At 44.1% G+C, this 24,990-nt stretch overlaps 1 protein-coding gene and 1 long non-coding RNA gene across 2 annotated transcripts; one reads left to right on the top strand and one right to left on the bottom strand.

Moving 5' to 3' along the window:
* Positions 1-6,214: 6,214 nt before the first annotated feature.
* Positions 6,215-24,676, bottom strand: LOC144942735 (transmembrane protein 88-like). The gene is made up of 3 exons (XM_078869608.1): positions 24,298-24,676; positions 19,593-19,997; positions 6,215-9,543 (listed from the first exon to the last, which is right to left on the bottom strand). Exons 2-3 carry the CDS (start codon positions 19,956-19,958, stop codon positions 9,223-9,225), a joined length of 687 nt encoding a protein of 228 aa, XP_078725734.1. The 5' UTR covers positions 19,959-19,997; positions 24,298-24,676; the 3' UTR covers positions 6,215-9,222.
* LOC144942736 (uncharacterized) lies at positions 9,488-13,648 on the top strand. The gene is made up of 3 exons (XR_013639411.1): positions 9,488-9,552; positions 9,807-9,866; positions 12,936-13,648. It is a non-coding gene; the product is annotated as an uncharacterized LOC144942736 (long non-coding RNA).
* Positions 24,677-24,990: the final 314 nt, after the last annotated feature.

Here is a 24,990-nt window from a genome sequence, read left to right as displayed (position 1 = left end):
TTATAGTAATGATTTCATAATCAACCTCATGCACATTGCAGCATGATCAAACCCGGAGTGCCTATCTTTCCCATGAGTAATGGTTACGTTTCTGTTTTGCAGGGTACATTTATCACAGGTGAGTGAATCTGGTGATTAGAGCATAATTGAGTTCATCCAGGGCAATTGAACAATTTTTAGAGGACACGGTATTAAAGCATGACTGCCCACATGATGCGGGAAAGCAGGAACACGTTTACAGAGGAATGCATTGCACTGTTATTATTATTAAGCCTTGGGCAAAATAATATGCAGCAAAATTGCATCATTAAAATACACGGACAGGATATGTCAACAATATAACATTTATTTCCGAACAGTTCTACATTTTCAGACACCTTGTATCAAGGACGTCTACTCTGGGAGCTCTAATAATAAGAATTGTGTTTGCATAATGCTTTAGGGCAGCCCATCCTGAGGACGGGGTGAATATTCCCCATTAGCCTGGCTCCTCTTCTCTCTCCATCAACCGTGACCTCCATTCCCCGGTGGCCCCTTCCACCGTCGGCTCTGCCCCTTCATGCCCCTGCCAGACCCATCTTTTACCACACTCTTAAATAGCTATTAAGCAATCAAAGCACAGAGCGATCCATGTATAGATACACCACTGATCTCTAATAATGTTGTTCTACTGCAGCACCGTTGAGTAGTTACACGAGACATTTGTTGCTTTAGATTGGCCGAGGTGGAACAACTGTGTGTGGCCCTTGAATTCACCTGTCATGACCCCAACTGTATGTTTTTCTGGCCAGGTCACGTCAAAAACTGCGCAGATGTGTGTATGTGTGTATGTGTATATGTGTGTATGTCTGTGTGTGCTAACATAGGAGGAGGCTCGTGAAGGACACTGTTTGGCAGTTGGAGGCAGTCGCCCTCCAGCAACAACGGAGGGCAGAGGAGCGACGCTCACAACAACGAGCAGAGTGCCGGGTAGCTAAAACACAGCAAGTTGGCACAGTAGGAGGCACAGATGGTGCATCGGCCAGTCATCTCAGTCAACCCATGGCACCTGGGTCTGTCCCGTGACCTCCTGCCAGCGGTAGTTCGACAATTTACGTGCCCTTAACGTGCACATAGCCTGGCACAAGCGCCGTGGTGACGTCACCGCCACTTAGTGGCGAATGGCGGTTGTTGTTGTATGCTAACAGCACTTGCCCCAGCAGTGTGGTAATACTATACGGGGGATCTTTATTTTTTGCACACAAAAAAACAACAACAACCATGAGATGTGAATTACCTAAAGTTGCGCGTCATCATTGAATGTTGTAATAAAATGACACTGGCAATGTTAGGAAAAGTGTATCCGGGGAATATTCACGATGTAATAAGTGTATTGAGATTGGTGGGAGGCGTGTGGTGCCTTGGGAATAAAATGCTGTTCTCTCTGTGATGACGTCTCTCTTTTTAAAATCCTTTATATTAAGTTCACTTGCTTGCTTGCTTGCGCGCTTACGACCGTGCAAATCTTTCGGTCGTTTTTTAACCCACTTCCCGTGATCCAATCGAGCTGACATTTTGCACACAGACTCGTTGTGCGTGACAATTTATTTTCGTGAAAAAAATTCCTAAATTTTCCACTTTTTAGGAAAAAAAAATTTCATATTTTATTTAAAATACCAATGTGATAAAAATGAAACTCTTACTCAAGAAAAACATAAATGAATAATAAAATAAAACCGATGCCACGCATATAAAGGATTTATAGTGAAAAACTTTGTTTTACGGGTTAATTTTTTGTGATTGGAGTATCCGTGAATGGATCACCCTGCATGCGGTGTCGTCGACGGTGATTGCTGTACATTGAGGTGTTGATCGTTTTCGTTTCGCCTTGCGGACATCTCCTCTCCAACCATTCACGACCTCGTCCTTGTGTTTGGTGCTATATTCCTAATGTTTAGTTTGTTTATTGGCAAACAATCTTCTGCAACGAAAATCTTTCTTCAAGCACGATGTTTGCACGCACCTCTGCGCAGTCAGTTCCTCCATACTTTAAAGTCTTGCTCTTCTAGTTCTTGGTTCTTTCGGTAAAATCACGTAGAAGGGAAATAATACCATAATACAACTAAAACAATAAGATAAAATTCTCACGACGTTTCGGCCACAACGCAAGAAGCCGTCCTCAGGTGAAGAACAGAGCTGTCGGAAAGACAGCGTCCTCATTAGGAGGACGGCTGCTTGCGTCGTGGCCGAAACGTCGTGAGAATTTTATCTTATTATGTTTTATTTTTATTAGTTTATTATTTCCCTTCTACGTGACTTTACCGAAAGAACCAAGAATATGAATCCATGCAGTCACGAAAGCTTTAAATCGAAATCTTGCTATTCTTGTTCTGTGCTGATGCACCACGGCTCTCCCTCATGAACCAGCTGGGTAACTGGCTACACGGGACTTTCCGTGTAACAAGTGAACCGTTAATTCAGCGCTGCTCGCCACACACCGAGTCACATTTCCAAGGGCACAAACAGAAAAAAAGCTACGCAAAGCTAAAGTAAACTTTTTTTTTTTACGAGTGAAATTTTCAATCTTTATTTTCTTCAAAATAAAAGTTGTTGCTCCAATGCCAAACACGCACATCATATAATCATAACATCCGTTCATAATTAGCAAATTTCTAAACTTGGTCCCAAAGCATTGCAACATGCACGTTCACTATGACTTAGCGATGTCAATGCAGTAAATAGTCACGTGTTGAAGCCATGAATAATGCCAGACACTGGTGGAGTTATATGTGCATGTGCAAGGCTGCCTCAAACGTGCCAACATTCTCCAGTCAAAATAATAATAAAAAAAACAAATTTGACACTTAAATGGGTTTTTTTTGCTGGGTTGTGGTGCTGGCTCGAACTGTATAATGCACAGGCTGCAAATGAAACTAAAAAAAGATATATGAAACAAAATATATATAGATGGGAATTTATGAGTAAGGATCACTGAGGACAAGCAGGGGAAGAATATATAATGCAGATGTTCAGTCTTTACATTACCCTTTGGCTGGCAGCATACATCACACTTCATACATAGATTATCATCATTGTAATAATTTGGCATGTAACACTGTTATCGATTCATAACTTCAAATTGATTATTAAGCTCCCGATACGTTCATCATACCGTGCGTGTAAGATTTGATTTTGTATTATCTATGCAAAATATATGGACATCTTATGTTAATGTTACATTTAAGGTAATGAAGAAAACTAACTTTTTTTTCAACTAACGATAAAAAACACATAAGCGATTCTTGAATTGAATCGTGACCCTGAATCATGATAGTTAATCGATACTAGAGGGAACGTTAATTGGTACATGCATAATAATCATCCACATCATAATCCAAAGTATTTTTTTAGGATTACGGTATTTAAGGTATGTTCTCAGTTCGCAAATCTCCCACGTGCACATCCCTATGGGTGACATGCTTACCAATAGCCTCCAGTGAAACGTACATGATATAAAACTGTCTCACCTGTGTTGACTGCCAAAAATGTAATAGGTGACATAACGGCGCAAGATTAAGTGGGAGAAATGGGCTCAGAAAGGGCCTCCAATCTGCTCAATGCAAGGTTTGAGTTGTCATAAAACCAAATTTTTGGTAGAGAAATTAGCCAAATCGCCGAAACATTTCTATCAAAACGGTAAAAACTGCCTTTCCGCTATTACGTGAAAGAGACACAAGGTTCAAAGGAAAACTTTATGTTTAATCCACAGCGATCATTAAAATAAAAATTGTAAATCCTTCAAATATATCTTTTTTCATTACCAATCTGGTATAATTTTAAGTAAAACTGAACCAACAAAATATGCTTCGAATTAAGATTGAGGAAAATAAAACATTACCAAGCAGGGCCGTGCTTGATGGCACGTTTACCGGTCATCAAAGTATGCTTATAAAGTGGCCCATGTATATTGGTGTGGCGCCAATCTTTAAACGATCCTGCATTGGGAGTGTTAGGCCTGTTGAAGGTAACAACGGAAGTACCGGGAGAAAATCAACAACATATGAGGGGATAATACTCAATGCTGCCATCTCCTGGCAGCCCTGCGCCTACAACACCTGGCAAGCCATGCTGGTCAACCATCTAAGTACTTTAAAGTAGGCTCAACTTTCGTATTGGCTTCGAATACCCATCTCGATCAGGCGTATTTAAGACATATTCTTTGGGTCTTTCGGTAAAAGTCACGTAGATAGGTTGAATTTGTCTTTGAACCTATCTACGTGACTTTACCAAAAGACCCAAAGAATATGAATTCCTGCAGTCACGAAAGCTTTAAATCAAGTATTTAAGACGGTTTGGTCATTGGCGAATGTTAATGTCTGGGTTGCTTCTACTTTCTTATGCCACTATCATTGGTCGAAAAAGTCCTCTCAGTGCAAACAAAATACATTAGCTCATTTGTATATGTTCAATTTAGTAGGCTATCACAAAAAAACTAGTCACAAAGCTCAAACAAGTATGAAAGTATTCGACTTTTTTTTAAGTTAGTGATTAAGCACGAATAACATTCCTAAAATTATTACCGGTGTCACTTTTAAGTGCTTTTGGCAATTTTATTTCAAAGGTGAACATGGTACAGAAAAAATATATATCTTGATGTCTGTTATCTGGTAAAATGAAGCTCTGGAAAGTGCATTAGTGCATTGGGAGAGCACTGAAACACTCCAGACCCCACTGGACTTTATAAAAGGGCTTCGGCATGCGCGCCGTTGTAACCCCATTTACCCTCTGTCCCACTCAACGTAGCCTATGCCAATGCAAGCATAAACTTGATCAAACACAATCTCACAACCGTGTCTTCCCAGTGCTCACATTAAACTGGGGATCAATTTTTACTGGTCAGTGCATGCCTTGGTGTCGCCTGTAAAGATATGGGAAAGCTGAAGCAGACTTTACCATGGCATGGCTTCATTCCATTGTAGGAAGACGCAACCTAAAAAAATGACTCATATCTAAGCATCCCGAGGTTTGCAGGTGAGGAAAAAAAGAGGTGAAATTTACAGTCTCGTGACATTCGAAAGAGCTGCTATTGTGCACTCGAGCACGGTATGGATACTGTAACTATTCCAAAAAATGTTTTATATTCCCTGTGCTCTATCAGTATCATTGAAACTATTTAAACTACTTTTTATATTAACAGATAAGGCCCTATTGAGCTATAAAGCTCTTTTTCAGAATCCACCTGGCCACAAATGATAGCTCAACGAAGTGGCTTATCATGTGGACATTTAGTTGCGGCAAAATAGTCTAGACGCACGTTTCTAAATGTGGAGGGAATAACCGGAACGCCCGGAGAAAAATCCACGTGACCACGGGGAGAACATGCAAAACTCCAAATATACAGGCACCGATTTAAAGCGTTCGTGACTGCAGGGATTCATATTCTTGGTTCTTTCGGTAAAGTCCCTTCTACGTGCCTTTACCGAAAGAACCAAAAATATACAGGCACCGTCAGGGTCAGAATCGAGCCCACGACCCATGACCTCCTGTATACCAGGCGAGGTAGTTAATATCTCGCCACCGTGGTGCCCTGCAGTATCATGTTGTGAGACATAAAACAATGGATGAAAAACCCGTTCAAGTGGCCTGTGTGGTCTTTACACAACATTGGCACTTTCTTGCAAGCCATATACTGTCCCCCATGTGACAGACAGGTAGACAAGGTAGATTGGACAGAGCAAATGCCCAAATGAACCTTAATTGGAAAGCGTGAACAATAAAGTCAGTATATTTTTCAGGTTGCGTCTCCCTTCAGGTCTGCGAAGCCTCTGTGGAATTCTTAATACAGCTACAGCCGCGCACAATCATCGAGTTGGCAGCAACGACCATTTTGCATTCATGCGCTGCGACTTTCCGTGATGTTAACAAACTAAATGGAGTATAAAAACAACATTGCGTAATGCGATATTTCCTAGAATGACAGCCGCACGTCACGTCAGCAGAAACACTGCAAGCGTTTATCAATTGTACGAAAGCGAATACTTCTATTGTTAAAAGCACACGCCGGAAATACATGGACGTAATTTCGCCAACCCGTTGCCATGGACATAACCGACGTAGAATCTCGTGCAATCCTTCACGGTGTCGGTGGCTTTTAACGGCCCCTCCTTGAACGTGGCCTCTGTTTGCCGTTTCGCAAAGAGCAGCAGTTCTTTTGATTCAGCGCCTCTATTTTACAACAACAACAACGACACAAATTCTGAATGGAAGTTGAGCTCAAGGGCATTGGTTTCTCTTTCCCGCACCTCGTTACAAAACTGCTTTTTCCTCGCACGCTCCAAAACATATCTCGGAAATGAAGTTAAGTTGAAACACATTTAGGGCACCGCTGCTTGAGATTCTGACGTCCAGCGGCTATAAGAAACCAAGGAGCTCTCAGGCGTGTTTTATGGTTGTGCCGCGCGTTGTTCGGCAACGATGTCCGACGTTTCTCTCCACGTGCTGGGAGCTTCTTCAGGAAGTTTCTTGAGGGGGGCTCCCAGCACGTGCAGCAGAACGTCGGACATCGTGCCGAACATCGCACGCTCAACATCAGTCTCCCCGAATGATGCATAATCTCAGAAAGAGTGTCACACACTTGCTCATCTCAGTCAAGGCCAACATCACTAATTAATTTGACAATATGCAGTCCAAACAACATGGAGAGGACTGTGAAATGTAAAGGGCCATGTGTGAGGTTTGGTCAGGTGGTTTCTGTTTGTGTGTCCATCTGGGACATCATCAGCACTCGGTAACGAATTGCGATCGCTATAGTCAGTTTCTGTTGCCCGTGTTGTCATTCTCGTTTAGTCCTCCGTCAACGGAGATTGCCCAAGATGCTGCAAGTTCACAGTAAGAATGATTGACGTATGTACACTCACTTCTTCCAGTTTTCTTCTAACGGCTGGCCGATTGCCAATTGCCCGGGACAAGCAATCCGTCCGCTATTTCATCAGTGTCAGAACGAGTGTGCGCGTGAATCCGTACAGCTGTCACCACTGTTCTTCTCCCTAAACCCAAGCACAATGCCTTCACAATGACCCCTGGGCTAAGGTTATCATGAGAGGCCACTGGCTATGCATGGACGCTTTAACAAGGGCCAGCAGTTCAGACCTGGGGAAATAACCATATCCCATTTTTACAAATTGCCTGCCATTCCATCCGCCAGTGAGCCTCAATGACCCTAAGACTTCCTTTAAAAACCGTGGACAGATGAAGTGGGCAAATTAGCCACCAGTTTTTCTGCACAGATTTTATTTTGTTACATAAAAGTCTTATGTTTAACCGTTGCATTTATTTTCTCTTCATCTTTATCGATAACGTTAATTATTTTCAAAATAATTTTTATAGCGCTCTACTTTTTTTTCTTGTGTTTTACTTTGTGGGGTTTTTTGTGATTCAGGACTCTGTTTGAAGCCAGGTCATCCCTGAAAAAGAGACTTTTGGCCTCGATGGGCTCTCACCTGGTTATGAATGCAACTTTACTGTTATTCGTCCAACCACAATGGAGAATGTTGAAAATCGATAATATTCTATTGATGCTGCATGTAATGAATCTGCGTAACCCTTACACTCCAATTTACTCCAATATAAAAACAAAAGATTATTTAGTTGATATACAATTCCAAATCGTGACAATCTGTGTGTATATGAGAATGTCTGTACTCGATTTGGGCAATTATTTCTGAGTGGTTAGCAAATACACGTTTTTATGTGTGTTTTGGAAGCAATCAAATTGAATTACATTTTTAGCCGACTTGGCCAAAACTATCAAAGACTGCTCGCTATATACTTTTTTGTTTGCAAAATAATTGATAAGCCTACATTGTACATGAGCAGCCTACAAGCTATTATGCCTTTAAGCTCTGTGGGTATTTTTTTTTAATCTCACAACTATGGCACCCAGGCTGGTACCACGATCATCATGTGGTGGCTGCTCCCGCAAAGAAACATTGGCACTCGCTATAATCCAGACACAATTGACCAGTTTCGGCTTGGTATCCCACCTGCATTTAATTATGTTGAACAAAAAAAAGTAATCACTATATCCCACCTCTGATTTCGTATGTAGCCACAAAGCAAATTAATTTCCAGATTGAATAGATTGACCAAAGACAGCAAAGCCATACGTTACTTTGTAGAATGAACCAAACTATACATTGCAGACCGTTCCCTGGCATCCCTCAAGGACTTATCCTACCAAGATCTCCAAACTGTGCTGTCTGCAAGTGTACAGATAGATAAGCGCGGTAAGCATTCGGAGAGATTAACTCAGCCAAATATAATTCAACACAATTCGTTTGTGGTATAATTGTGCGCCGTTATCGGTGAGGGTGCTGAAACCATCAAACTCCACTCCACCATAGCCAGGTGACAGAATCTCAAGTAGCGGCCCACAAATTCAACAGCCTCTTGACCAGTGCTTCTCTAGAAATTAACCACAAAGGGAGGGGGGACATTATAACAAAATGAAAAACCCCAAGGAAAGCACACTTCCTAAAGCAGTTGCGTAGCTTTCGAGGGTACAGGCAGCGCAACTGCACCGTAACTCACAGGCTGGAGGGGCCCAGGTGTCGAGCTACCAAAAGAAGATTGGAAAACTGAACAGGGGGGTTGGGCCCGTTTCATTAATTCCACACGGGCCCGTGGCCAACCCCACAAAGCAACCACAGTAACGATGACCTCAACACAATCATCCAACCATCTCAACAACAACAAAAATGAATGCCAATTACACCCGCCAATCACTCAACACGAGCATATGCAGCTGCTCATACCCATTTTCCACTGGCACATCTGAGCCGAGCCAGCGGGAGGGCCTCCCGGTGTAGGTTTTAATCCACTGGCTATTTGCTGTGCCAAGCCAAAACCATAACTGTGATATCCAGGCCTCACGAGACATCTGGGTCTGGGCCAATCACGCTCAGTGCTGGTGTTAACAATGCATTCATTGCGCGTGAAATCAGCGGCACGGCTCGGCCTCCGCAGTGGAAAAAAACCCAACCAGATGCCTCCTGAGCCACACCGGGCTGGCACGGCACGGCCTCGGCGTGGCGCGGTCATACTGTGGAAAAAAGGTACGAGAGGGTGGGGTGGCACGAAGATGAGAGACGGGGAGAGAGAGAGAGGGTGGCAGCAGGGGTTGAGCAAGGCAGGGGGGTGGGGGGTGAATAAGCCGAGGAACGCCCCGGAGACCGCTTGGTGACTTCAAACCCAGACGGAGCGCGTGCCATGCGGGGTGGTGCTGCCACCCGACAGCGAGCCGCGCGTGTAGTAGCAGCAGCAGCAAGGCGCCAGCAGCCGCGGGCAGCGCGGGGCAGCGAGACCAGCGGGCAGCGGCGGTTTGTAGACGGCGCGGCTGTACGGCAGGAAGCAGAAGCCCAGCTGGAGGCGCCGGGCCATGCGGCAGTAGGCTGCGAGAGCGAGCACGAGCAGGGGCGACATGAGCACGAAGCCGACGATGATGAGCGCCGTGGAGCTGTTGTCGTTGAGCACGCCCTGGCACAGCGGCAGGCGGATGCGAACCATCTGCTCGGGGCAAGAAGGGGCATGGGGTGGGGGGCGAAGGGGTGAGAAGGAACCTATGGGGGGGCGGGGGCGGGGGGGGGGGCTAACGCGCAACACGTTTGTTTGAGTTCGGCACGCATGCACGATCACACGCCGTTTGAAATCCACCGCTGCGCCGGAGCAAATCGCTCGGAGAGATGCGATGCTTTGGAACGAAATGAACGACGGCGTCGCCTCTCTGTCAGCTGCGTTTTTGTTTGTGGTGTGCCGTGGCGGGCTTGCAGTTGCCGTGGCGCTGTGGTCCGCTGCACGTGCTGGGAGCTTTCTTCAGGAAGTGAATGCAGGTCAGTTCCTGAAACGTCTGACACTGTACCGGACAGCTCGTGGTACAACACGAAAACACGTCGCCAGAGATAGCTCTACAGCACAACCGCGAATGATTGCTCTGCATGGCATGTAGGAGGTCGTGGGTTCGATCCCGTGGTTGTGTGGATTTATCTCCGTGTCCTCCGCTTTTTCCCTCCATATTTAGAAACGAGTGCTTAGAGTATGTGGGCTGCTTTACATTTCCACATGATAATCCTGCTTCGTTGAACTATCATTAGTGGCCAGATCGCTTCTATATTTCTCACTGGGGCCTTACCTGGTAAAATAAAAATAAATGTTCAAATAGTTTTAGTTTGCCTGTGACTGAATCATCTGGAATGTGCCCGGTCCTGTCATTGCTCAGAAGCTTCGAAGGGTGGAGCCTGGATCGTTATTGAATGGGCGACCACCACGCATGGCAGGTGTTGTATGCTATTGGCTGTCGAGATGCATGATGGAAACCAGAGGGCAGTGCTGTACTTCTATGCTTCCACAACTATGCTCTCCACGGTCACCAAACCAAACCGCACTAAACGAGCATGGTGAAGTATGTCTAAATAAGCCCTCAACCCGTACGGCGTGGGGAGGCGCTCATCCAGCAGTGGATTGAGAAAAGGGTTGTACATGTACGCACACAGATTCACCCTCACCTCTCTTTGATGATTGGTAATTAGATGCAATTATCAATTATGCGGTAGTAGACAAAGGCGCGCAAAGTGAAACCAAACGGGACATCTTCCTGACGAGTAGCAGCAGACAGAGTACACACACAGTACATTCACACTACACAATGTCGTGCCACGTCCGAGCGCATAGCCGCATGTGAGTGAATTCTAAACGCATATAACACATTTTGGGTAGAAATACATTAGCCGCATGTATAATGGAAATTGCACAAATCGAACCGGCATGAAGCGAGGGAAACCTGTATCCTTGAGATGGAGCCAGCTTAGCACGTAACACTTTTTCCCATAATCACTCCTTGACTGAACCTTTGTAGTGACTTACAAACATTCGTAATGAATGGAAGCCACTACTATGGAAGGATGTGCCCATGAACAGATAACCCTGAATGTGCCTGATTTCTTGGAAGCTCATCATGTTTGAGCCTGGTTAGTACTTGGAGACTGCCTGGGAATACCGAGATTTGTAGAATTGACCCGTAGGAATGGAGCTGGCCAGGAGTTGCCAGTACAGCAATGGATTATTTAATCTATCTGTGCAGGGCATTGAGTGTTGTCCATTCATATGCATGGCGTTTCTCCAGGTACTCTGGTTTCCACAAACATTGTCAAACATGCATTGAGAGAACTGGCCAAACATCCCCATGCAAAACTCTACTGAAATTCGGCAAGGTTTCACGGGTGAATGGAGGACATTAATATTATCAAATGTAGCAGCCGAGACAGTGATACCAAGAGACCAGTGAAACAAACTCGTTTTAATTATTGAAATGTATCAGCGACACAACTCAATACAATGTGTTTGGCACATTGGCGGCCAAGCAGGTGATCGTTGCTGAGGGATAAATCTGAGAGCCCCGTGTCAAATGTGAGGATTTATACGACAGCATCCGTTACTGAGCTATAGAAGGACCTGGTTCCCACATCAACGAATCTACAAAATTAAATAATGCAGGCAATATGCTCACGCTCCTTAACATTAGGCACGCACGTGTTTTTTTTTTTTACCACGGCATACTGCGTCAGAATTCCTCCTCCAAAAGCATGTATATACTTACTTAGCCATACGGGTTGAGAGGTGCTACAATTAGTCTTGCTAGCTCTGAGAAAATGAAGGCACGTGGCACGGGTGGGATGGGTTTGGGTGGAGAGTAAGAGGAGCAAGTTGGAGGGGAGCGGTCATGAGCGGAGAGATTTACAAAGCGTAACTAATGCTGCCCGCAGACTAAAACAAATGTCGACTTGTATTTGGAACGCGTTTAAATTATGAATCCTGATCCGCGAGGTTATCTCGGCTATCTGATGTCAAGGGAGGAATTTGAACTCTCTCTGATGCCCAGCAGCTGCTTTTGTGGTTGACGTGCCAGGGGACACCAGAGTGTCCCTCCCACACATGGCCACACATTGAGGGGGGCGATTTGTAAATGACCAAAAAACGTCCCCTATTAAGCAAGATGAGCAAATGGCTTCGCCGTGCACATCCATTTACATTTTCTAGGGTTGAGTTATTAATGTTGATCTTAGCGCTTGGTGGGAGGTAAAATGTCCAGTCTGACATTAAGAAGCCTTTGCGATCACTCAACTTGGAATGCCGTGTCAAGACAGGATAGGCAATGCAGGATAAACAAGTCCGGAAGAGAACGTGACAGGTGAGTAGAAGTGATTAGGCGAAAATGGTTGCGCTGGGTGGGATGCCCGTTTGCTGAGACGACCGTTGGAGTCGTCTCCACGAATCTGGTCACAAAGGAAGGGGAAGAAGACCTAAGTCCAATTGGTGGCTGCTGATGCTGTCAGAGCAGACCTTGGAGGTCGCGTGACGACTGTGCAGCAGCTGCCTGGATCTGGTAAAGGGCGGAAAGCACTGGTGAGGTATGGTGGTGGCATGATATTGAGATTTGTGTCTTGTTCAACACAATGCTTTTGAGGACCTAGGAATATATTTACAAAAACAATTTGAGGGCCCAAGAATTTACTTGAATCATATAGGAGCATCTATTATTATACTTAAAAATATATCAATAATAATCATAATACATTTACTACTAGAAGAAGGCCTCCCCACACTCGTGTTGGTCATGAGGGTTGTGTGGCCACACTTGTCAGCGCGGCTTTGGTAAGGGAGATATCCAGAACTGGTTCAGATATCACTTGCCACTGATGCTAGCCATGGTCCAGGAATTTTACTCAGGGGGCAAGGTTCATAGAACAGCACGCTAACCACTGCCTCGCTACTCCCTCATACCCATATTTGTAACCTTACGTTTTTTCAGAGCACCCGACATTTTTGGTTTGATCCCCCCCCCCCCTCAATTATATTCCAATTTTGCTGCTTTTGGAATGTCGAAAAATACCGTACATTTCCAGGTGCAAAGTTTGCAGCGAACGGTGCATCATCTCCCAGTTCTCCAATGGGCAGCGGGCGAGGGGAGACCAAAGGAAGCGACTCAAGTCCTCCCTGAAGCACGGAAAAATCAGCCACCAGACCGTGGCGCACTTCGAGACTCCAAAAACAGAAAGGAGAAGGAAGCCGACCCGGCACTGCGGATTCCACTTCCATCTTGGACCGCGTGGCTGAAACCCAACATTCAATCCCAGGGTTTCAGTGGTTCCGGCTCAGTGCTGTGACCTCTGAGCCACCTGATTCCACATTGAGCACCCGACGTTCCTATCAACTTTAATGTGGAATTCCTTTCCTCTGGCCCTCGTGTATTCAATGGGCCTATCAGTCTTGCTCAGTTTCAAGCCAAGATAATGATACTGAAAATCATCAAAACGCAAGGGCTTTAGGCCACGAGTCTACATATTTTTCAAATGACAATACTAATACACCTGGCCCTAATACTGTATTAACATATGTGTGACAACGTAGATGTTTGCTGCAGCATCTGAAGGTAATGTGGATCTGAAGGAAATGTGTTTAATGAGTGAATGGTAGAACCTCCAATAGCTGCAGGGGTGAGGGGAACCCATTACATAACCACATTATTTGATTTTAAAAAATATGTATTCTAACACATGCTTATATGAATGTATTGAGAGCTCAAGCATTTATATTAATAGATGAATAGATGGATCGTTCTACCTTTACCACTATTGTGGCTTTATTCTACATTCTTATTTATTCTATTACCGATTCACTTTCAATAAATGTATGTCTAATGTGAAAGATAAACCTCTTATCCACATGTTCACACAAGGCTGGTGAGCAAAGCCATCGCAAATTGCAGTGATTAGAAACGGAACCAACACACTGAGAATTTTCAAAATATCCCCTTTTTACAAAATGGTCCTCCTAATTGTCCTCATTAGATCAGGACTTAAACGTAAATATGTACAGGAATGTACAATATACATACGGTATAAACACACAAATTATATCTGTATACATTTTGGTTGGCCCAATAAACATTTCAAATCCATAGTCACTTAATGGTTTTTCCCATTTTTCATTTGTTGTCGAATAAGTCGTTTATTTGAATGAAATTCGTTTGGAAAAATAAAGAAGATAGATTAAAATGCGTGAGTCCTTCCAGTAAAACCAATCTACTCCTGAACAGGATTGAAATGTCTAAGGCCTTCTTTGTATTTGTTCAGCAAATACATTGACGGCTATACTGAATGAGTCCAGTTTTTTATCAAGCTACAAGTCATGGATTATAATCATGTCAGAATGAAAATAACACGTGAAAATACCAGCACATAATGCAAATAGTGGCCGATAAAAATGAGCAAATCTGTATTGTAAGAGAGTAAGCCACTCAACTTATTGTGTTAAAACGGTATATATATTTTTTTCAACCACAGGAGCTATTTCTCCAATTTCTTAATGGAAACCCAGTCACTGGTAACGTTCCTAAAACTATTAATTATCAGACTAAAACTGATATTAAGCCACCATATTACAAGACCTGTGGCTTTTCCCCCTACATGTGCATTTTACCCCACTCAGTTTTTACCAACCTGGATTTTGAAAACCCAAAGAGGAAGGCAGGTAACGATCTATTGATTCATTAACGCACAGCCCCTATTCTTATTCTCAAAACACCTTAATTGAATTGTCAAAATATAACAATTTATACAAATTAAATAAAAATGACAAGCCAATGTTACATTTAGGCTAACGGAGCAAACGCAACTGCACAAACGAGATATAAAATGTGTGAACAATACACACGACGTGGTAATAATAAAAGGTAAAGGTGCTGCCCTTGCATTTGCTAATTCACGTCACTGCTGGCAGAAAGGCCTCAACTACAGTGAACTTTAGAGAGAGCCTCTCTCAGGAAAATTTGGCCTACTCTTCCATGCTGGCCAGATGTTGTGTGGGAAGAGGTGGAAATGCCCATACTTTACCCCACCACACGTGACCTGCCAATCGACTAACGTGAGCTAATTGAACAATCAGATGCACCTCCGTTTCGCACTGGTTGGCTATGTACGGTGCAAAAGAAGTACATACATGGGAGTAGTATCTATCGCATGCAAAGTTCTTGTGTAATATCATGGACAGAGCTCAATGGAAGGCCATGATTTTCTACATATTTGGCAAGGACACGGCACATACTGAGAGAGAGAGATGGAGGCGGGGGGGGGGGTTAAAAATGTGCCCACTATATTCTTGGTTCTTTCGGTAAAGTTGCGTAGAAGGGAAATAATAAAATAATACACATATTAAACAATAAAATTCTCACGACGTTTCGACTGCAACACAAGCAATCGTCATCAGCCCTGAAGCAATCGTTATCAGCCCTGATGATTATATTTGTATTATTTTATTATTTCCCTTCTACGTGACTTTACCGAAAGAACCAAGAATATGAATCCCTGCAGTAACGAAAGCTTCAAATCAAAATGTGCCCACTGTTTCAACTGCCGTGCCGGAAGATCAAATTGAACCGTCAACTTCTGGATTGCAAGTCCGGCGTGCCGCTAACCCTCACACGACGGCAGCGTCAAATGCATCACGAGATGTTCAAATACAATGAGACAATATTTTTTTTGTAGGATTATTATTAAGTCGAATTGTGGCCACAAATCGCTGGGGGAGAGATGAATCATTCTGTGCCAACACAAATCACACGGCGCTATGTGCCGTGACGTGCGCAGGGCTTCGAGAGGGGTAACCCCGTTACACTGGGGTGAAACACAGTCCATTAGGTCTGCTATTTATCACTGGGCTTGACGGTGTTTAAAAAAAAAAGACACTTCTATCTCTTATTAGTTTTTCTTCTATGTAGAAAACAGTTGGGGAAGATTTAAAATGTCTGTAAAGTGACAGTTATTTTCTGAGAGTAAACAACTTCATCCCCCCCCAAAGTAGTGGGAGGGAAGGTTCAGGAGCCACCCAGAGTCTGAGCAAATAACCTTAAATAACTCGTAGATAAGGAAGATTCCATCTTGGAACTCGACTTGAAGAGAAGGGAAATTTTAAACATAAAGCTCCCAGAGGAAATGGCATTTCCCAAAGGGTTAGCACTTTTGATATAATAGCTTAACAAGGACATCTGACTTTTTCGCTTCACAATTACAGTCTCCATTATGCTTTTACATTATATTCTAGACTTTATTTTACATAATCTTTTTGGAGTGTTACAAGCTATAATGATATGCGACATCCGACCCCTTTAAATTTTATTTATTTATTTTTGGAATTCGTAAAGTAGTAGGCTCCACTAAACTCAAACAAATATAACGGTTTGGGATCTCAATGTGTGTGTGTTTTGGGCATCAAAAGGAACACTGGCTTTAGATTTATTTACACAATGGCTTTTACCAACGTTCAAATCTGTAGGACTTGTATCTCAAAAGCAATTTTTTAAAAGTCAATAAAACTGGTTACAGTTCAGAGTTCTTCAAGAAAGCAGCACGGCAGAATGCCTTAGCCCTGTGTGTGTATATACAAATAAATATAGATGATAAATGTGTTCTATCTTGTTTCTAACCGGCCAGATTGCTCAGCGGTAGATAGAGAGCATCTCGCAATCGAAATATTTCGAGTTAAAATCCAGGTTTGGGTTTGACTAAGCCCATCATCCCACTGCGGTCGATAAATTAGGGACCACTTTGTGGGGGAAGTCAACATTGGTTGCCTCCTATGGATATAATCTTTTCGCTGCCACAGGGATGTGGAAATTCCACTACGAACTCTCAGGGCTGTAAACAGGAGATGACCACCGCCTTCAATCATCGTCATTTGTTCAGGAAATCGCTTCGACTCGTTTCTGCGCAGCTCACAGTCGCTTTTCTAAATGTCTTCTTAGGTCCCCGTGTTCACGCACGCTCTGGGAATTCTTAATGAGTCGCTGCCCTTGCAGTATATTTTCTTTAAAAGTTGAAAATGAAAACAAATATTTTTTTCGTGAGCCTAACCTTTGATGCAGTTTCATAAACAATGGCAAACCATGTTGCCCTACTTTTAACCTTTCAAATAGGTTTTTTCTTTACATTGTATCAAATATGTGCCTTCTCAAACTGCTTGCAAATAGAACAAAACTAACATTATGTCATTATTGTTGTGGCCAACCGTGTATTAATTGTAAGTTTAAAAATTCAGGAAATATAATATTTAGATGGATAAAAAATATAAGGATGTTAATATTGAGCAAAATTGCACCGTTTACATTGATACAAACCAAAATATACACTATCTAGAGGCACACTTTTGTTACAGCTCACCTAAACATCCAATTCAAGGCACATTTCTCATAAAAGTAGTCAATGTTAATAAAGTCGTTCAATGGCAGCTAACATTAAAAACATGCTTGTTAAAACAAATCAGTCCATACGCTAATACTAGTCGAAGCAATACAACGATGGATCGGTTCATCGTTGAATAACGATTCTTAATCTGACCACACGTAATCGGATCGTGTACGTGCTCATCGTTTATTTTACAACGCATGCGCATGATATGAAAGTGGTTACACTCATGTGAATTTAATTGAACGAGAACGGACAGATTGTACAAATGAGACCCTGAGTAACCACGGAGACTGCACAATAAATAACTGTCTAGACGAAAGAAGCTTTCTCTAAAAAACCTTGGGTTTGTGCGAACGATTTCAATCGAGGGCTCAAAGCTTCCTATGAAGCCAGCAGTGGAAATTGTGTGAGTGCGTGTGAGCCTGCTACACAGAGGGGAGCGGTAGGGTAGCGGTTAGCGCGCTGCTGTGCTGTGAATCCAGTGACCCGAGTTCGATTCCTGCTCACGGTCAACACCAGTGACGATTGTCTGAACCGGTCATGGGCCTCCCCTAGGTCGACTCAGTCTCAAATTAGTACCTGTGTGGTGTTTAAACATCGCCAATGGGGAGACAATGGCGGTCGGGCGTGGTGTTGGCCACCCATCCCCTAGTTTGCCGTGCCGGCGTTCAAAGGTGCTTTCTAACAGCACTTGCCCCAACAGTCTCTAAAGGCTATACGGATGATATAGTAGTAGGTTTTTACCTTTAAACTGGTACAAAAACTGACACCTTTATATAAAGGTTTTTACCCTTTAAACTGGTACAAAAACTGACACCTTTATATAAAGGTTTTACCCTTTAAACTGGTACAAAAACTGACACCTTTATATAAAGGTGTTTACCCTTTAAACTAGTACAAAAACTGACACCTTTATATAAAGGTTTTTACCCTTTAAACTGGTACAAAAACTGACACCTTTATATAAACCCTTTAAACTGGTACAAAAACTGACACCTTTATATAAAGGTGTCAGTTTTTGACACCTTTATATAAAGGTATATAAAGGTGTCAGTTTTTGACACCTTTATATAAAGGTGTCAGTTTTTGTACCAGTTTAAAGGGTAAAAACCTACTACTATATTTTGCCACTGGTAAAGGAGGTCTCATAGTGTACACGGATGATCTTTGTCTTTGCCTGCAACCCATAGGGTTTCCACTTGACTGAGAATTTGTGACTTGATCATTTTAATCCAGTTGCCAAAAGCCACGCTGCACGCGATACATGATGCACATTGCATCTAGACCCTTCCTCCCAATCAAGGATATGATGTGGTAAACAGCAGGATGCCACCCTTATTGTTTTCCCTCGCTAAGAGTAATGGCAATGCCATTCCTTTCACCCAGAAAAGCCTCGCCGAGACCTGAGACTTCTTTGTTTTAAGGAGGGTTCTACATTGAGATGTTTAGCCCAAATAAAATAATTCAATTTCCACGAAATTACAGTTTGGCCTCATCTGGTAGGAAACTGCAGACATAGCACCATGCATGCAAGCTGATAACGCTCAAAGGTAGCACCGGTGGATTCAGCCATCATCTGGTCAACTGACAATCAAATAAAAGCCGTCTTGTACCTGTACAGATACAGCTAGTATTGTCACTCCACTGCTGGATGAGGGCCTCCACATGCCGTGCCGGTAATGGGGATTATTTGATCAAACTTCATCGGCCACTCCCCACACCAAGCGTCCAAACCTCGCCTCCCCCCCTCTCTTTTTGTGGAATATTTAGCTGTCTTTTCCTGGATTTTCTGTTTGCACATAGTCACATAGTCACTTTAAGATGTTTTCTTGTTCATGTTTTGTTTCATGTTTTTGTTTTTTGTTTGTTGCGGTTGCACCCGATTCAAGAGCCGAATGGCTCACAGGGCTGCACCAAATAAATGAAACTGAGAAACCTCGCAATTTAAAAAGTTCAAAAGTTTCGATTTAAAGCTTTCGTGACTGCAGGGATTCATCTTCTTGGTTCTTTCGGTAAAGTTACGTAGAATGGAAATAATAAACTAATAAAAATAAAACATTATAAAATAATTCTCACGACGTTTCGGCCACAATGCAAGCAGCCGTCCTCAGGTGGAGAACGCTGTCTTCTCGACAGACCTGTTCTCCACCTGAGGACGGCTGCTTGCGTTGTGGCCGAAACGTCATGAGAATTATTTTATTATGTTTTATTTTTATTAGTTTATTATTTCCATTCTACGTGACTTTACCGATAGAACCAAGGAAGATGAAAGTTCAAAAGGTCACCGCACCCCGTGCGTTGCGCGCGCGCGCCGCTTACCCTGGAGTGGCACGAGAATCCGAACCACACCATGACGATGGCGGGCAGCAGCAGCAGGCCGAAGACGAGTGCCAGCAGTAGCAGGTTAAGCGCCGCCACGCACGTGTTGTGCGCCGTGAGCAGGATGGCGCACGCCCAGCAATCCAGCGGCTCCCTCGCCTCCAGCGGCGCCGCTCGCTCGTCGGCCGAGTAGGGTGGCGGCACGGTCAGCGTGCCTTTGTGGGGGGCGTGGTGGTGGTGGTGGTGGCCGCCGATGGTCGACGTCCCCGCCGAGCTGGGGGGCTTCGCCTCCCCGCCGGCGTTGCCCCCGTCTCCCGGCACGTGCCCCTCGCACACGCTCACCTTCTCCAGGCTGTCGAGCGTCATCCTGGGAGGAGGTGGCGGCTGCCGGGATAGCGAACGCGTCTGCGGAGGGCCCGAGGGGGGGGGGGGGGTGTAAGTATGTATGTTGGACTTCTTTTGCACCGTACGTAGCCAACCATGTTAATCGGAGGTGCGGGGGAAGGACAACAAACTGAGCAGAAAAAGCAGTTATAAAAATCTATTCGTTTTCCATACAGATTAAATCTGGTGATTAAATATAGATCCATTGGCTTCCTACTATCGGAAGGGAGATCATTCCAGACGGCCGTAGAAGCACACCTGAAAGCGCGTGATGCGGAGCAAAATAAAAGCTACGTTTGCAGTTGGAACATTGCGAGGTCAAATTAGCCCAGCATATTATCATCTCTCGGTGGTTAATACAAATAATAATTCCACCTTGCTGAAAGTAAACGTGTCGCGTTACACTGCAATATTCAGCCGTTTTATGGTCACAGGAATGTGGAATGTCTATCATTGACTTGGGAAAATGGATAGAGATGAACAGAAGGCATTTTTAAATGAACCATGAGGCCCACGCACAAACTTTGAGATTTTGACAAGGTTTACGTGATCTTGAAGGTTGATAATGCAAACAACTACTAAGGCCACTTTAATCATATATTTAAATGGTCATTTTTACACTGTTCACATGTTCAACATTAATATCCAATGATTAGACATATATGTGTTTTAAAACTTCTATTTTGTAAAAGTTCTAATTATCAAGGTAAGAATTTGTTATAACATTTTGATAGGATTTTTGCTCTTGTTTTGCATGATTGTTGAACTTTTTTCGCACCGTACGTAGCCAACCGTGTTAATCGGAGAGTTTGCGTTGGAATGTTTTAACATGTGTTCCCATTGTTCGTCCCAGATCTCTCTTTCAGGGGACGTGTAGCCTCACTTGCTTCTTCCACATTAAGAGTGTCTGCTAACTAAGACTTATCGATGCTGTATATAAGATCCTGAGAAATAATTGGAAGATATATTTACAAAGAAGCCACTTCTAAATGACAAATAATTGCAATCCAAGCTTCGCTGAATGGAGTTCGTCCCTTACGTGCCATACGTCACCACTTATTAAGCAGCTCGGATTATCTCGTATTTTGCTCATCCAGATAGATGCCAATATAAATATCTTCAAAGCAGATCCCAGAATCCACCAAGTTAAAAAGCGACCTTTCACGAAGATGGCCCATCGTGCTAAATAAGTTAACACTACCAGCTGCATTTCTTACACGGCGTTAATGGTTAGTTCATTAATTTTGCAATGTTCACGTTCGCAAGTATACCAAGATGCACAAGAACACATTTGATATTAGGACCCAAGCAGAGTAAAAACGAGAATTCACAGATTGACTAAGAATTATTCCATGCACCCTACAGTACATGCCAGACCACCATCATCATCCATGGTCAATCCACTGTTGGATGAAGGCCTCCCCAAGCCACTGCCACCTCTCATGATCATGCAATGTAATAATCCGCGCAGCACCTGCACATTCATTTATTTAATTGCTCCATCTCCTTGTACGACATCCTCTTGGACGTGTCCCGTTTAAGCGAATGTAATTGTTTAGGACATGTTGTACACGTTGTACCTGCTTATCTTGTAAGGTGCCTTGCAGCAGCGGGTTCAACAAAATAATTGCATAAAAATAATAGCTTTCAGTCCATTATCAATCCACTGCTTAAAGAAGGTACAAAGCACATTTTATTTATTTAATGTTTTATGCCTACATTCTTTTAAATTGAATGAGTAATACATAAAGCAGTATAGTGTATATTCTATGGGTCTTTCGGTAAAGACAATTGCTTGTGTTGGCGAACGAAACGTCGTGATATTTGCATAAATTTTCTATCTACGTGGCTTTACCGAAAGACCCATAGAATAGCCATCCCACAACCAGGATATTAACTCGCAACTTTCTGTTAACGAACCGCTCGCTCTACTGCTGAGCCACTTAATTCCCGAAAACGTTCAATGTTACGCATGAGACGAGGAGAAATTGGACAGCGTTAGACAGGACCGCCACGTGCTGGCAGCGAAACGTCATCTGGAAAGATGTGCGGCCCAAGTACAGCCATGAAATTGAATGCACAACTGGCACAGACCGAAACGAAAGAGGGCACTTGGGTTGGTATCACAGCCAAACACCAAATGGACTGGATGATCCGAAATAACTGAACTACTCCCCATATTAACAGTATACAATACAATAGCTTACAGGCCACTCTATCCACCCAATGATGGATGAAGGTGTTCTCACAATGCAGCGGTCATGGGCGCTCTTTGGCCATACATCGCCATGCTGACCAGTACAGGATGGTGAAGAAACAGTTCAGCACCATGGCACGTTCGTAGTGTCGTACGCCAACCACCGTGCCACCCACTTTCAAAGTTACAGCTTCATAAATACAAAGTCAAAGGGTCTGCAAGGTGCAACGTACGATTTGCATTGTTACGAATTGTCACAGTGTGGATGGAGGTGGGGGGTGGGGGGGGGGGTGGGATTCAACTTCGGCACATCATTTCCCACGGGTGAATAACATGCGCAAATCCTTGTTGAAAGTCAACAGCAGTTGCCCTATACAAACACTGGACCTCGGCACGTGAATTTGAAATTCAAACCAGGGGGGCACGGGACCGCCCCGGGAGATGACCACCACCCAATACACACGAGAACATGGAGGCCTTTCCACTAGGGTTTTTTTTTTATCGCGCGCGCGAATGAATTTGACGTCAAAGGGCTCAGCTTAACGGGCAGTTGGTGTGTCGCGAGCAATGAGGATTCCCTCCTATAAATCGTTTTATTTTGTGGGACCGCTTTGTAAACCGTCGACGATCAAATCCAAGTCACCCGGAATTTTCCTGATCTCGTGAGATCGCTTCACTAGGGATGATGGTTTCGTGGGCCGCCGCCATGGACATATGAAGCAGGTCCTGTGGACTTTCCTGCATGGCTATGTTGTCAGCACAGAGAGCACTGCAGAAGCACCCGTCGTTGTACTGCACTACGTTACCCACGTCTATGCTCCCCGCGTTCACCAAACCGCACTGACCAGTGTGGTTGAAATGTGATCGCATAGGCTCACACAACGCTGATAAAAGGGATGTATCATGGAACCTTTTTTCGCCAGTATCAAAGTACGAAACATAAGAATAGGAATAGGCTTCACCCTTTCTGGCAATAAAACAGGTGTTAAGATGTTCAAACACCAAATAGATATATTTTTGCAAAGGAATCAAGTGTGCATTGACCACGCGTGCGTGCGGTGACCATGCAAAACAAACACGATTTGATAATGCAAAAATAAAAATGCATTTTACCCTTTCTGACAATAAAGAAATAAAGGGTACAACCTATTCTTATTTTTCCATACTTTGATACTGGCAAAATACGATCCCACGATGCTCTGATAATACACACATTGCCTTTGAAACCGTTTGACCAATTCCATTACGTTGCAAGCGGCTCACGCCTGAGAACAAAAGCCGTGGATTTTGCTCGAGACAAAAGGAGAGCGAGCCCGTTGCGTTCCCCAAACGCACGCAGCGGCGCTTATCGATAATGTTCCATCACTGACGAAGGAGAGCCGCGCGCGGGCGCCTGCGAACCAGCGAAGCTTGAACACAAGAAGCCAGGCAATTTATTACACTTGGAGGTGATAATGTGCGCTAATATATCAGAGCCGGCCCCCAATGTCGTACACGACTGCGGTAGTGGCAGTAGCAGCCCTGCGTTACGCATCTACCCTGTTTGTAAATATGCACCGAGGCGCGTTAATTAAAGGTTGAGAGCAAATTAAGCTTTAATCTGAAACGATTTATTGTGCTTGTTGTGTGCACTTTAGATATATAAGCGTATTGCACATTGATGCATTTGGCTTTACAGTGAAGTAGCTGAGCGTATTATAAGCGTTCACGCGTTATATGCAACTGTTGTCATAAAGCGATAAACGAAATTTTGCCCAAGAACAGTTAATTAATATTATAAATTTACTACATCGTAACCGTAGGTGTTCTGCTGTGCAATATACTTGAAGCCTTGACATTATGTTACTGTAGGGGTCAAATGTCGATTGAACAATTATAAGAGCCAAGCTTCTTATGCAATTTTATGCCATATAGCGCAAAAAAATCATGATAAAAGACAGTCAATTAATTTAATTAATTTCCACTATAGCAACCAATAGACGCGCCTCCAATGCTACCAACACTTTAACTCCTTACAAAAACAAATGATCAAAATTCACAGCCGCACCACCATGATCATCATCATCGACACCCGGGCATCACGCGACGGAGCGCAGTGCAGAGAGACAGAGACGACTCACGCACCTCCAGGATGGGTAGTATCCCAGGACCTCCCCCCCCCCGGGAGTCCGTGTCCCAGGCACAATTTACAAACTCGGCCTCGCTTGCAGTCCTCCGATCGCTCTGCACCGTGAACCACCGCGCTCTAGCCGGCGCACAAAAAGTAGGGGTGGGGGGGGGAAGATATTTTTTTTCTTAAGGCGGATAACCAAACCACAATAACAAAAAAAAACCCACGGCACCAAACCACCGCAGAAACGGGACCGCTCGTCTGAGCAGCAGCAGCAGCAGCCGCTGCCTTAGGGGCGATGAACGGTCCGCGTGTGTGAGCGTGCGCGCGCGCGCGGTGGAGGAGCAGGAGGAGGTGGTGGTGTGTGCGGACTCCCGTGCCCCGTATTCCAGGGCACGAGGGTGGGCTCCAGCATGTCCCACTTATTTATTTATCTGCCTTATCTTTGTCGAATCTTAACCTCGCTTTTTGGGGGGGGGGGGGAGAGGGATGGTGGGGGGGGGCCTCTCCCACCCACTTAAAGAGAGCGAGCGACGGGAGTGGTGGTGGTAAGGCGGAGCGCCGGGTCGCACGGGAGAGGGAGGCACCGCTCCGTGATGAGTGCCAGATGGCTCTCGCAACTATGCCACAACCGTAATGGCTTTGCAGAGCTGTGCCAAGAGTTATGGTCCTGCAGCCTTGTAACCCTGTATGTAGACGGTGGCTTC

Source organism: Lampetra fluviatilis, chromosome 28 (assembly GCF_964198595.1).
Source record: "Lampetra fluviatilis chromosome 28, kcLamFluv1.1, whole genome shotgun sequence".
NCBI classification, from domain to species: domain Eukaryota; kingdom Metazoa; phylum Chordata; class Hyperoartia; order Petromyzontiformes; family Petromyzontidae; genus Lampetra; species Lampetra fluviatilis.
Note: the sequence above shows the minus strand (reverse complement) of the source record. Positions and strands in the feature narration are given on the sequence as shown.

Excerpts from the sequence above, each read along its gene's own strand:
- LOC144942735 (XM_078869608.1), bottom strand. The coding sequence starts at position 19,958 with ATGACGCTCGACAGCCTGGAGAAGGTGAGCGTGTGCGAGGGGCACGTG. Across the intron at positions 9,544-19,592 it reads GATTCTCGTGCCACTCCAGG|ATGGTTCGCATCCGCCTGCC; the intron begins GTAAGCGGCGCG and ends TGCCCCGAGCAG.